The sequence below is a fragment of the Hylobates moloch genome, unplaced genomic scaffold (assembly GCF_009828535.3).
Source record: "Hylobates moloch isolate HMO894 unplaced genomic scaffold, HMol_V3 SCAFFOLD_17, whole genome shotgun sequence".
Taxonomy (NCBI): Eukaryota; Metazoa; Chordata; class Mammalia; order Primates; family Hylobatidae; genus Hylobates; species Hylobates moloch.
The window spans coordinates 79,227,283-79,240,454 of NW_026652292.1; the positions used below are offsets into that span (position 1 = coordinate 79,227,283).

At 54.9% G+C, this 13,172-nt stretch overlaps 1 protein-coding gene across 1 annotated transcript in view; it reads left to right on the forward strand.

Annotated features, from left to right (window-relative positions):
- Positions 1-13,172, forward strand: part of SORCS2 (sortilin related VPS10 domain containing receptor 2) — a 524,651-nt gene that overhangs the window by 478,415 nt on the left and 33,064 nt on the right. Inside the window, exons 11-12 of the mRNA XM_032135565.1 lie at positions 3,492-3,594; positions 10,595-10,671. Coding sequence (XP_031991456.1) covers positions 3,492-3,594; positions 10,595-10,671 — 180 coding nt within the window. The remainder of the gene's footprint in view (positions 1-3,491; positions 3,595-10,594; positions 10,672-13,172) is intronic.

Consider the following 13,172-nt stretch of genomic DNA (forward strand, 5'->3'; position numbering starts at 1 on the left):
GAAGGTGGTTTTGAATCTGTTTGCATCTTGAATTCAGCATAAAACTTCATTCACTGTGCAGTCCATGGTCACTCTTCTGAGGTGTTTGGCTGCAGTGAGCGCTGGGCGTCCAGGTGGCTGGTGCTGCATCTCCCGGCCCTGGTCCATCTGGTAGGCTTTGATGATTTGCTAGACACTTCTTTAGGGCACCCTCTGGCCCCTATGTGCCAAACGGACAGAGAAGGGAGAGTCTTGGGACACCGTGAGCCCCCGGCTTGGCCTGCCTCAGCCCTGCAGGGACCCGGGCCCACCTCAGTCAACACTGAAGCATTCTGCATGGACTCCCAGGGCCACAGCCTGTCCCGGGGGTCTCCTGTCCTCGTCCTGGGTGGCCTCGGAGGAAGCCCTGTCTCTGATCACATGCACCCAAGGCGGGTTCTGGGGCTCCTGATGCGCACTGGCCTGCCACCTGTGCAGGGCATCCTGGTGTCCCGTGGGTGGGCACCTCCAGGCCTGCTGGCATAGCCCTTCCTTTCACCTGGTGGCCCAGGCTCACGTGGGAGCGCGTGTGTCAGAACCAGCACGGCACCTGCAGCTGCCCCAGGAGCAGGGGGAACCATCTGTTTGGCCGTCAGCAGGCCGCAAGGCAAATGCAAAAGGGTTCATAGAGCCGCCTGTGTTCACCAGTGGCCTGCAGGCCGTAACTGGCCACCCCACAGGGAACCCTGAGGAGGGTTCCACTTCTCTGGCCTGAGTGCCAGGCAACCAGGATAGGCCACTAGTGGTGAGGGGTGGGGAGAGGTAGCTAGGGTTTGTGAAGCAGCACCCTCTAATTCAACTCTGCCCACTGTGCACGCAGCGAGTTGACCAGATGTGCATAGCTCATCAGGGGAATGGGAGAGGTTGACGGAGACCAACCCATGAGCTCTGGCCTTCTAGGTAAACCTAGAACAGCAAAGCATGGCAGAGCTAGGGCGGCCTCTGCCGGGCACACTGCTGCTGGGGACTCCCGCGCCACACCCCTGCTGAGCTCCTTCTCCTGATTAGAGCTGCCTTCTGCAGCGCGGAAGCCCAACCCTGCCTACCAAGATCACAGCAGCCTCCCTCCTCAGCAAGCCGCCTCTGTCCTTCTGCCTGAGCTATCTGGGGGAGGCGGGGGGGCAGGAGGGTAGGACTGAAAGGTGCCAGCAAGTCTATTCACTCACAGGCCTGCTTTTCCACGGTAAGAAATCAGAAGAATCCATTGCGGCGGGCAAAGTCTTAACACCTCACAGGTTTTCAGTGGGGCCTGTTTGTCGCCATTTGATCCAGGTGTTTCTGGAACCCTCAGATGGCTCCAGGGGTGACACAGTGCCCAGGCTCCTGCCACCCAGGGCCCTGTGGTATTCAGCTCGGGGCTCCCCAGGTTCCCCTGGGGATGGTCTCAGTCCCTCAGTCATCTTCAGGATGTGCCTCTGCAATGGACACGGGGCCACCTTTCAGCTGAATTTTCAAGCTTTCTTTTTTTTGGTTTTTAACAGCTTTGTTGAGATCTCACATCCTACACAGTTCACCTTTCAAGTGCATAGTTCAATGGCTTTTAGTCTATTCACAGAGTTGTGCCACCATCACCACTGTCCCTTTTAGGACATTTTCACCACCCAAAAAAAGAAGCCCCCGATCCTTAGCTGTCACCTCCCTATCCCCCATCAGCCTCCAGTCCCTGGCAACCACCTGTCCGTTCCTGGCTCTATAGATTCCCTGCTCTGGGCATTGCTCATGGGTGAATCGTACAACATGTAGTACAACCAGTACATCTGTTAAACCCTAGAGCAGACAAATAAAGCCCGTCTGCCAACTGTGGCCACCACCTGGTCGCATCTTATCCAAGTCAATATCCAATTTCCTGAACGGTTTAACTTTGAAGTTAGGGTCACCTGTGTAAAACGTAAGCAATTCATGGGCCAGAAGAAAGTGTTATAAAGACATGAAATGAAGAGAGAGGATATCTCTGACGTGATGTTAGTAGATGATATGACACCGCAGTGACGAGGGGATTCTGGAATGAGCCCTGCAGAGCGGGTCAGCAGGTCTCACCATCACTGTCTTCATTTTGCAGATGAGGAAACTGAGCCCCAAGGCTGCCCAGAAAATTAGTGGTGCCCCCTAATTTACAATTTGGATCTCTGAGTACTCAGTTCTAGGGTATTTCTAAGCTGGAGATTTTTAACGAAAAAAATAATTTTAAGGCGGCAAATACAATGTTTACCATTCTTATAAGTAAACAATTAGGCAGTACCTTGCCCAGGGGAAGGGCTGGACCCCAGAGCTGTGCCATATTAATCCAATATCCTGTGAAGCAGAGGTTATTGCCCCCATTTCACAGAGAAGAAAGAAAGGCACAGAGAGGCTAAGCATTTTTCCTAAGGTCACACCGCCATTTAGAGGAGGTACGAGGAGTCCAAGCCCTGCCCTTTCTGTGACCAGCCTGAGGATTGCACTGCCTCACTTCACCCTATGGAGTTCCCTGACTTGGGGAAATTAGGAAGGCTGAGCCCAGAATCATTACCCCACAAAGCCTTTCAGCATCTGTTGGTTCAGTGAGGTCTCTGGTGGTGCACCTATGTCACCAAGGAGGGCTCGGCCAGCCAGACCTCTGAGACCCAGTATCTCAGGCTGCCAGAGGGAGATCAGGAGGAATGAGGTCTCCAGAGCCAGCCCCTGGAGCTCTTGCACACTTAACCCACCCCTCTGTATCTCAAAGTGAGAGGGCCTTACGGGGTGACCCCAGCTGTCCTCTGATGCCAGGGATACTGTGGTCACATAAGAGGCTCCCAATAAAGGTTCTGGGTAGGTGAATGAATGAGTATGAGCTTGGGTGGTGCAGGCTCCAGGAATCACATCCCACAGCTGGTACTGCACATGGGAGCCATGTTGGGGAACCACCTGCCAGGACCAATGCCCAAGAGCCCTCAGTGGGAGAAACCCCAGCAGCTGCATCCGTGAGCAGAGGCACCACACCCAGGGGCTGCAGGCGTCTCTAATCTAGACCAGGGAACCAACAGATCCTCCTGGGTGCCTCACCATACCCAGATGCTGTGTGGGTCCCTAATCTAGACCAGGGAACCAACAGATCCTCCTGGGTGCCTCACCATACCCAGATGCTGTGTGGGTCCCTAATCTAGACGAGGGAGCCAACAGATCCTCCCGGGTGCCTCACCATACCCAGATGCTGTGTGGGTCCCTAATCTAGACAAGGGAGCCAACAGATCCTCCTGGGTGCCTCACTGGTGCCTGCTTCCCCCTCCCAGGCTGTCAGCACAGCACCTGCTGAAGCTTCCCTTGTCCTTCCCACCCTTTCCCTAGAAGTCAGCCTCACACCCGCTTCCCATCCTCCATCTATTCCTCCAAGGCACTCCTGGCCCAGCCTTCTCTCCCAAAAAGCCACAGGGGCAGATTTGTCATCAGGTTTAGTTTTCCTAAGGACGCTCCTACTCGTGTGTTGACACTTGCTTCCTTTCTCTTCCTTGCAGCCAGACTGCCACCTGCACCTGCACCTGCGCTGGGCAGACAACCCCTATGTATCAGGCACTGTGCACACCAAGGACACTGCCCCAGGCCTCATCATGGGTGCAGGTAGGTGGCTTCCATCACGGGCAGCTGGCAGGTGCCATTACAGCCCAAGAGTACCTCCAATCTCAAGGATAAAAATGGATGGCCATGGGCCTGAGGCCATAGTATGTCCCTTAGGAGGCATAGTATGTCCCTTAGGAGGCATCTTCAGGAAGCTCAGCTCTCATGGCAAATTCTGAGAAATGAATGCATGGCCCAGGGTTGGCATATGATATGTGTTGGCAGAATGGAAAGATGGACAGATGGAAGAGTGGATCGATGGATAGATGAATTGATAGATGGTGGATGATGGATGGGTGGATGGTGGATGGTGGATGAATGATGGCTGGCTGGATGATGGACAGATGGTGAATGGATGGATGGAGGATGGATAGATCAATGGGTGGATGATGGATGATGGATGGATGATGGTGGATGGGTGGTGGATGGGTGGGTGGGTGGATGGATGAGTGGGTAGATGGATGAGTGGGTGGATGGATGATGTATGATGGATAGATGCTGAATTGATCGATGGATAGATGAATGGATGGATGATGCATGATGGATGGATGATGGTGGATGGGTGGTGGATAGGTGGATGGGTGGGTGGATGGGTGAGTGGATGGATGGATGAGTGGATGGGTAGATGATAGACGGATGATGGGTGATGGATAGATGGTGAATGGATGGATGGATGATGAATGAATGATGAATGGATAGAAAAATGGATAGATGGGTAGGTGGATCACTGGATAGATGATTTGTATCATGGTTGATATTTATTGGCCCCTGAAGAAAGTTCTAGTTTAGTGGGGGGAGAAAAACAAGTATACAACTAGCACTTTTTTAAAAACTCAAGGTTGTATTTTTTATGTTTGTCTCTTCCACTAAACTAGAACATTCAAGAATCCTGGTGTACTGATCAAATGATACCATAAAATGAGGTTGATTTGCTTCAGAAGAACCATTCAAAATACAAAATAGAGCCACCTGTCTGAGGTCACTTGGCTAGTGTGTGGGAGAACCGGGGAAGACTTTGCACATGAGGTCTGTGACAGTCAGAGAGGCAGCATCTCCTGCAGACACTGGACAGCAGAGGCACAGGCCCGGAGCTCACACTTCCTGAACCCAGGACCCCTTCCCTCCATTTCCCCCAGCACCATCTGCCACACAGAGGGGGTGGCTGTGTGGCCAATGGCCAAGGACCATATGGATGTGGACCCCAGACTCTGAGCTGGGCACCACATCTGACCCTTCACCATATCCCAGCACTGAGCTGGGGCCTGGCCCAGGGTGGGCCCTCCAAGGCTGTTTGTGAATGAGTGAGTGAAGGGACAAGTGAATGAGTGGCCATGTTGTGATGGCAGGAATGGCATTCTGGGTGGAAGGGGGAACGTGGGGACCCCAAAGGACCAGACCAGAGTGCATGGAGTGGCTGGAGGTGAAGCCTACGTGCAGGGCTGGGTCTGACGGCAGAGACCTGGCCTATTTAGGGAGGCTGGGGCTTTGCAACTGGGAAGGGAGGGGAGTGTGAACAAAGCCCTTCAGCTTCTGGAGTTCCTCTGCATGCTCTATATGCCTGGGGTCCTAGGCAGGGACAGCCCATCTGGATAGCCTCTGTCTGCCCCCACAATGATCAATGAAAATGTGACCCATCAGCATCAATGTGAAGCCGCCGACTGCCTATCAGCTTCCATGCACAGACAGGCTCATCACCCACGTTAGACGCCCCCAATCCTGTGCACTTGGTTTCCTGGGCTTCTCAATGACAGGGTATTTAAAATGCACTGTTTTGATTCGCTGAAACCCCAAATTCTTCACCAAAATGCAAAAGGCATAATTTCCAATGTTTCCACTGCTCAAAGGCCCTGAGAGCCCAGAATGAGGGTCCCGGTCCCCCAACGTATCTCAATGTACCTCTGAATTGTGCAGGAGTCATGCAGAGCGCCGAGAGCAGCCCCCCTCACTCTGTGGGGGTGTCAGTCACAGCCTTCCTTCCTCCCTGCTTGCCCCCCACTGTCCCTACAAGGGCAGGAGGCTACACTTCTATTTTATCCACTTCTGTTCGATCTTGGCCAGGGCTTTCCTGGAAGGTGGAGCCAGCCATGCAAGGTGGGCCAATTGATGTGTCCATTGTTTCCATCCTCCTCTCCAGCCCTGAGCATCTGCTGGGAGCAGGAGGAAAAGGCGCGTGGGCTGGCTTCACATCTGCTGGCCCGACATGGCCGCCTGCCCTAGCACAGGTCCCGAGGCCATGTGGCCGCACTGCTGGAGGTGGCTGGGAATGATGGCTACCTGTTTCCACGGGGTCGCTCCCCTGCCCGCCCCGCCATTCATTCCTGAATTCCATCCCAGAGGCAGGCAGGCAAGAGGGAAAAGCCCCAGGCTCTACACCTCCCAGCTGTAGGACTCTGAGATTTCACTGCACTTCTCCGAGCCTCAGTTTCATCTGCAAAATGAGAGGCCAAAACCTCCACTGTAGGGATGAGACAGGGTACGGCAGGAAACCTTCAAGGCAGGTGTGCTCTGCCAGGCTGTCCTCTCATCCAAGGGGACACTGGACACTCCTGCCCCCATGCCAGGCACTGCACTGGGTGCTGGAAATGAGGGAGATAAGACTCAGCCACTCAGGGTTGAACAGAGGAGCAAAGGGATGATAACCACAGGGCCAGATGCATCCTGATGCCGAGTGTTCCTGCAAGATGGTCCAGAGGGACATAGAGTATGGGCACTCGATTCTGCCCTGGGGCTTGGATTGAGCCTGCTGGACAAATGGGCATCTGCCAAGCCGACACACAGGGAGGACGCTCTAGGCAGAGAGCACCGTGTGTGCAGGGTGGAGGTGGGGGAGTGCCCTGCTGGGATCTCGAGCTCCAAGAGATGCATTCCAGTCTCTGGGGCCCGTCCTCAGGTCCAGCCTCCAGAGGTCAAACTGCAGAGGGACCCAGAAAGTGGAGCCGTGGCTCCAACTATTAATAGAAGGGGATGAATTTGAGAAGCAAAGACAAAAACTTGACTTCTAACCCCCCAGTGGAGAATCAGCCATGTTCAGCCCAGAAATCAACCCAGCCCTGGCCGAGGGTGCCGGTGGCGGGTTCTTCCCGACCGGGCGTGTCGCAGGACTGAAGGGCTGGCTCCCTTCTGAGTGCTCCTGTGTTGGAGTGAGTGGCATCTGAAGGATACCTCATCTTCATCCCTTCTTCCTCATCTTCACCCTTTCTTCCTCATCTTCACCCTTTCTTCCTCATATTCATCCTTTCTTCCTTTCAATAGACTAGGAGAGGAATCCTCACGCTGAGTTACACCCTGTGAGATCAGTGTTTCCTGCTCCACACCTTCGGGGCTCCCAGCAAGCCAGTGTTCCCAGGCCCTGCACGGCCTGTGGCCAGCTGCCTCCCACCACCCCCTTTGCCGAGGCTGCTCTCCGTGCCCAGGGCAAGTCCCGGGTTCCTGCTCCAGCTCATGTGCCTCCTCCAGAAAGCCAAAGAGTGCAGAGTGGGTGCCAATCCCCACCTGCTCCTCAGATGCTGTGGGTGCCCCAGGTGTTTACAGAACCCGCTCCCCGCACTGTCCTTTGCCCCATCCTGGTCACTGGTCTGTGTCCCAGCTGATCATCCAGACGTCATCAGGACCCGACGCAGAGCAGAGGCCAGTGAACACTTCTGCGTCCCTAGCCCTGGCAGAGGTGATGGTAGCATTTAGCCAAGAAAACCTTGAGGGAGCCGTTTGGGAGCTGGGAGCACCACAGCCTGCTCTCTGCTGCTGGCTTGGCTCAGGGAACCGCGTCTCAGAGCCATTTGCAGTCCCAGCCCTCCCTGGCACAGTCCCTTTTTGGGCGACTTGGCTAGTCAAGGGCCCATCAATGTCAGGACATGTCTAGATGTGAGGCGAGAAGCCCTTGGCCTGGCTGAGGGACCTGGGTGGGGTTGGGAGCTGACCTGAGTCCCAGCCCTGTGGACACTCACTGGGCCCTTCTGGAGCTGGGAGCACCAGCAGAAACTGGAGGACCATGGGGCAGCCCACTCACCTGGGCCCCAGCTGTGTCTCGGTGATCGCCGGTGCTCCTTCTCTCTTGGGAGCCATTGGCATCTGCCCTGCAGTCCTCCTTGGTGCAATGTGGGTGGGGTAGATTTTGGTGTGTGGCTTTGCTCTGTTTTCTGGCTGCAGGGGCAGAGGAAGGATGGAGAGGAAGCATGCCTTCATTCAGTGAGCACTGACTCCTACTACTGCTGGCACCAAGGAAGGGCAGGGGTCCTGGGCCTGGGGAGAGGAGGCCCAAGGAGATACCAGAACACCCAGGCAAGGAGGCAGCAGAGAAGCTTCTTCTCCCCTCCTCACCTCCCTCCACCCCAGGACCTCAGTTTCCCATCCATAAAATGAGGGTGTCAGCCTCAGCTTTCTGCAGGCCCTTCCACTCTGACAGCCTGCAATGTGTTCCGTGAATCGCTCCTTCTTTCCCCCGAGACTGTTAGGTGACTGGCAGCCTGACAGCTTTGGTAGACAGAGCAAGGAAGACAGATAGCATTTCTTAAAAGACAGACGTGTGCATGGTTGAAATTACAAACTGCAAATTGGCCCGTGCAGTGTGCTGACGCGGCAACACTCCCTGCCCGGCTCCACCTGTGATATGTGTGTCCCGGAGCGGCTGCTGGCGTCTGGGATAGCAGAAAGATAAAAGGCATCCTTTATTTATCTCCTCCCTCCTGCCTGTTCTGTTCATTCATTCACCTCACTCACTTCATCCATTCAGCAGCCATCGCTCAGCACCTTTTGTTTACCAGGCACCACACTGCAAAAAAGGGATGGGTCCAGAGGTACCCAGATTCCACACCTGCCCCTCTGCCCCACCCATCCTATCTGTCTTGCACCTGCCCGGGTCCACATTTCTGCCCAGGCTGCTCCCTCTTCCTTGGACACCCAGTCTCCTTTCCCTTGGACAGCCATGTTCAGCTCTCCAGGCTCCACTGGGAGGTTCTTTCCTACCTGAGTCTCTCCTCGAGGCTCTCCTCACAGGTCCACTGTCCTGGCTCTGTGTTCACCTGCACGGCCGCCCTCGTCTGCTAGATTCAGAGCCCTCAGGGAGCAGGGGCCACAGCTCATTCAGCTCAGCTCCCCAGAGCTCAGCACAGGGCTGTGCAGAGAGTAGACACTCAGCAAATGCCATTGAATACATGCAGGAGAGAGTGAGTGGTGGAACTGAGATAATAGGTAGATGGAGAGATGATCAATTGGATGGATATTAGATTAATAAAAGATGGATGGGAGGATGGCTAGATGGATGGATGAGTGGATGGGTGGCTGGTTAGATGGATGGATGGATGGATGGATGGTTGGATGGGTGGGTGAGTGGATGGGTGAGGGGGATGGATGGATGGTGGGTGGGTGGATGGATGGATGGTGGATGGATGGATGGATGGATGGATAGATGGATGGTGTTGGTGGATGGATGGATGGATGGATGGATGGATGGATGGATGGATGGATCGTTGGTGGGTGGGTGGATGGATGGATGGATGGATGGATGTTTGTGGGTGGGTGGGCAGATGGATGGATGGATGGATGGATGGATGGATGTTGGTGGGTGGGTGGTGGATGGATGGATGGATGGATGGATGGTGGGTGGATGGATAGTGGATAGTGGATGGATGTTGGTGGATGGATGTTGGTGGATGGATGGATGGATGGATGGATGGATGGATGGATGGATGGATGGATGGATGGATGGATGGATGGATTTGTGGGTGGGTGGGCAGATGGATGGATGGATGGATGGATGGATGGATGGATGGATGGACAGATGGATGAATAGGTGTGTGGGTGAGTGGGTAGATGGGTGGATTTACGAGTAAGTAGGTAAATGAACTTCAAAAAATAAGACAGGCACACAAACACCCTGCCACTCTGAGAACTCACTTTTAATTCATCTATTTGAGGACAGTCCATCTCCTTTGGAATTTTCCAATGACTTCTAAACTCGACCCTGGATAAAGTATTTCTGAAAGTGCCACCTAAATAAAGCTTCAAAGGGCAAATGATATACAAGTCACCCAGGGTGGGGCCTCTGGGGCCCCAGAACAGCTTCAATGCCATCATCAGGGTCCCCATCATCCTGGAGACTTGGACCCCTGTCTCTGCAACAGCCATTGGGTACAGTGGAAGCCCCACATCTGTCTCATCAGAAATCTTTTGTTCAAGCTATTTCAGGATGCTGTTTAGGGTGGACCGGGCGCAGCACCAGAGGCTGCGATGATTTTCCTGGTGCTTGTGCTGTTATGCATGGCCAGTGTTCTTTCTACAGGAGCCTCACGTGGGTTCAGCTTCCTCATCTGTAACATGAGGTTGGCTTGGATGCTGGGCATGAGTTCTTCCCATTCTGATACTGCCCACAGCATTAAGTCTGAGCCCCTCTGAGTGGACATCAAGGCTGGAGATGGACCTAATCAGCCCAGTGCTGGGCTCCAGTAAACCCAAACCACCTTCTGCACCCCTAGTCGGTTTGGTACCCACCTCACCTTCCTCCCAAATGTCCACCCAGCAGATAGTGAGACCCTGCTGTGTGCCCACCTGCCTTCTCTCCTGCACCTGCCTCTGTCTCCCCTGCACCCAGTGCCCAGGAGCTGTCTCCAAACACAAACTCGGCCATGTCCTGCCCTGCTTTCAAGCCCCACAGGGGCTGCCCATGATTGGCCCACCTGGCCCACGTCCTCTCCAGGCCATCCCTAACCATACTCCATGCTTCTTATTTGTGGACCACACCGGTGGGTTCTCTGAGGTACCCGAGCTCCACCTGTCCTGGGCCTCTGCTGGAGTCCCCTGAATGTGGCTGTCTTTGGGCAGGGCTGATCCTTCACTGCATAGACCCAGACCCAGGGCCCCAGCACAGCAGCCACAGCAGGTCTGTTGGGGAGATGGAGACCTGGGGCACAGGCCACTGTTGCTTGAGGACTTTTCCAGGCTCAGACTTGTTAAAGGGGGAAAGCTGGACAATCCTAAGGGTAGTACTGCCCCTTTTCTTTTGGACCAGGTAACCTGGGCTCACAGCTGGTGGAATATAAAGAAGAAATGTACATCACGTCAGACTGCGGTCACACCTGGCGGCAGGTAAGCTGGCCAGGAGGTGCCCGGCAACCCCCACCCCATCCAGCCGGGACCCTCAGGAGACACTTCTGTTCTGTCATCCCGTCCATTCCAGAGGCTTCGTGGGAGAAGCTCTGAGCCATGTCTCCCGTCTTGCAGCCAAAGTGGCTGAAGCCAGGGCTCACTTTAGCAGAAGTGCATCTGCTGTGTTTGAAAAGCAAGTCCGGGCAGATGGCTCGGACCACCCAGCTGCTCTTCCCATGGCCACTGATAGGGAGTGACAGATGCGAGAAACGTCTCCACACAGTTGGACATGTCACTGCGAACATCTGAGAAACGGGGATAAATGCCGGGGAACAGAACAGGGAGGAGGTCCCGGCCAGGAAGCCACATGGCGCTTCCGAGGCTTGACTTGGGCTCTTTTGGGAACCCAGAGAGAGGCCAGGAGGGGGGTACGGGGGACTCCGGGTTCCTGGCAGGGGCTGTGGACACAGCAGTGAAAGAGAATATGGGGGGAGGAGCAGGTTGTGGGGTCATTGTGAGTCTGGGTTGGGGTGTCTGGGGGCTATCCCAGGGCCTGAGAAGAGAAAGGAAGTGAGGAGCGGAGAGGAAGTGCTCACTTATGCAGGACGCGGCCACTCCCACCAGCACAGGATGGCCTGGGCAGGGTCCCTCTGTGCTCCGTGCAGCCCCATGTGGAGCTCAGATTCGCAGACCAGAGGCAATGGTGCTGGTGGCCCTCAGGGTGTGGAGACAGCGAGGCTGAGGGAGGGATGCCAGTCGGTGCCACGTGTCCTGTGTGGTCCAGGCAGCTCTAGGATCCATGCCTGAGCTCCCCACCCCAGGAGGGGGCCCCACCTCACTGTACACTGGCTGTTTCTTTCCAGGGGGAGGGGAATATGGTCTTTCTGGCTGAAGTTGGCCTGCCAACCTCAGGGAGTGGCAGTGTCTGCTTTATATACTGGGGAAATGAATCAAACTTACATATGACTGTCTCCTTCCAGACAAGACATTCTGTTTGAGGTCAGTGTTTTACACGCCCGAGTACCCCAGCCACAGCCCCCGTCCCACACAGCAATGCTCTGGGCACACGTGTTGATCCCAAAGTGCAGCCTTCACCTGCAGCCTGGGTTGAAGGCCTTGACGTTTTTTTAAAATATGCAAGAAACATGGAATTTTCAAAAGGGCAAAGGCGATTTATTGTATTTTAATATTTCTGTGTCACTAAAACTAGTGAAACATGTCTGAAGCTTCTTAAAGGTCGCGTCTGTCCATTTATTAGAGAAGATTCCCCCGTATTAGATTCAATAGACAGGGTGAAATAGAAGGTGTTCTCATTTTATAGAAATGGATTGCAAGATAGTTGTAGCAGTCGCTTTTGCCAAGGAATTTGCTTAGATTTCAAACTTGGGAATATCAGAATTAAATGGGACAGCATCTGGGAAAGTGCTGAGCTGAGGCCTGGCCAGGGCAGTGCTTGGTGCTTCCTGAAGGATGGCGGGGTGCAGGAAGGAGACGGGCTCGCCTGGCTGGTGGTGCGGGACAGGCGCCCAAGGGGGCAGGCCTGTGTGTGTGGCAGGGGAGGGAGAGATGCTCCTGTGGGTTGTTTTTTGTTTGTTTGTTTGTTTTAGTTTCTTGGGGTGGGCTGAGAAGGAAGGATGCCCAGGCAGGGGCAGAGCGGGACACAGGCAGAGAGGGCAGGGTGGTGAGCCCGGGGCGGTCTCCATGGCTTCCTATCGTGCCCAGGTTGTCAGGGATGCAGTGAGATGCATCTGAGAGAGAACTCAGAATGCGAATGTGGAATGCCAGGGTGCATCTGGTTTAATCGACATAACCTTTCAAAAACATGAGTTTCCTAGGATGTTTTGTTTAAAGCCAGAAAACATTACAGAGCCCCTGGCTGAAATTCAGTGTGTGGGGGAGGCAGGAAAAGGGTGAAGTGGGGACAGGGACTCTGCTCTCCCCACCCGGCCCTGCTGCTTGCTCAAGGCGCAGGAAACCACAGCAATGGGCATCTGAGAGCCTGCAGCCTGCCGGTGGGGTTTGGAAAACCCTGGAGCCACCTTTTCCCAGAACCCCAAGCTAATGAGAGCAGATGTCATTCCCAGGATGGCCGGGAGGCACTCTGTTCATCTCTCCGTGGGTGGATGCATCAACGCCCTCCTGCCCGTGCTTGGAGAGGAGGGTGGCTGGGCAGGCGTCCAGGTGTCCCAGTGCAGAGCCCTGGTGCACACCGGCTCAAGGGGCCAGCTCGGTACCAAAGGGAAATTGCACTCCAGGACTGTCAGGCTCTGGGAAACCCACTGTCCTCTCACTGCACTACACCCTGTTGTTCAGCAGCCCCATCTCTCTCAGGGGACCCCCAAAGCAGTCAATTTGGCTCCTGGTGGAGCCAGGGAAGGGGGCTGCAGCCACTCCCTCTAAGGGCGGGGAATCACACTGAGGTGTGGCAGGTGGGCTTATCGACGAGGCCCCTCTCCTCCAGCCTCACAGGACCCAGCGTGGTCTCCGCCACCCGCCTGGCC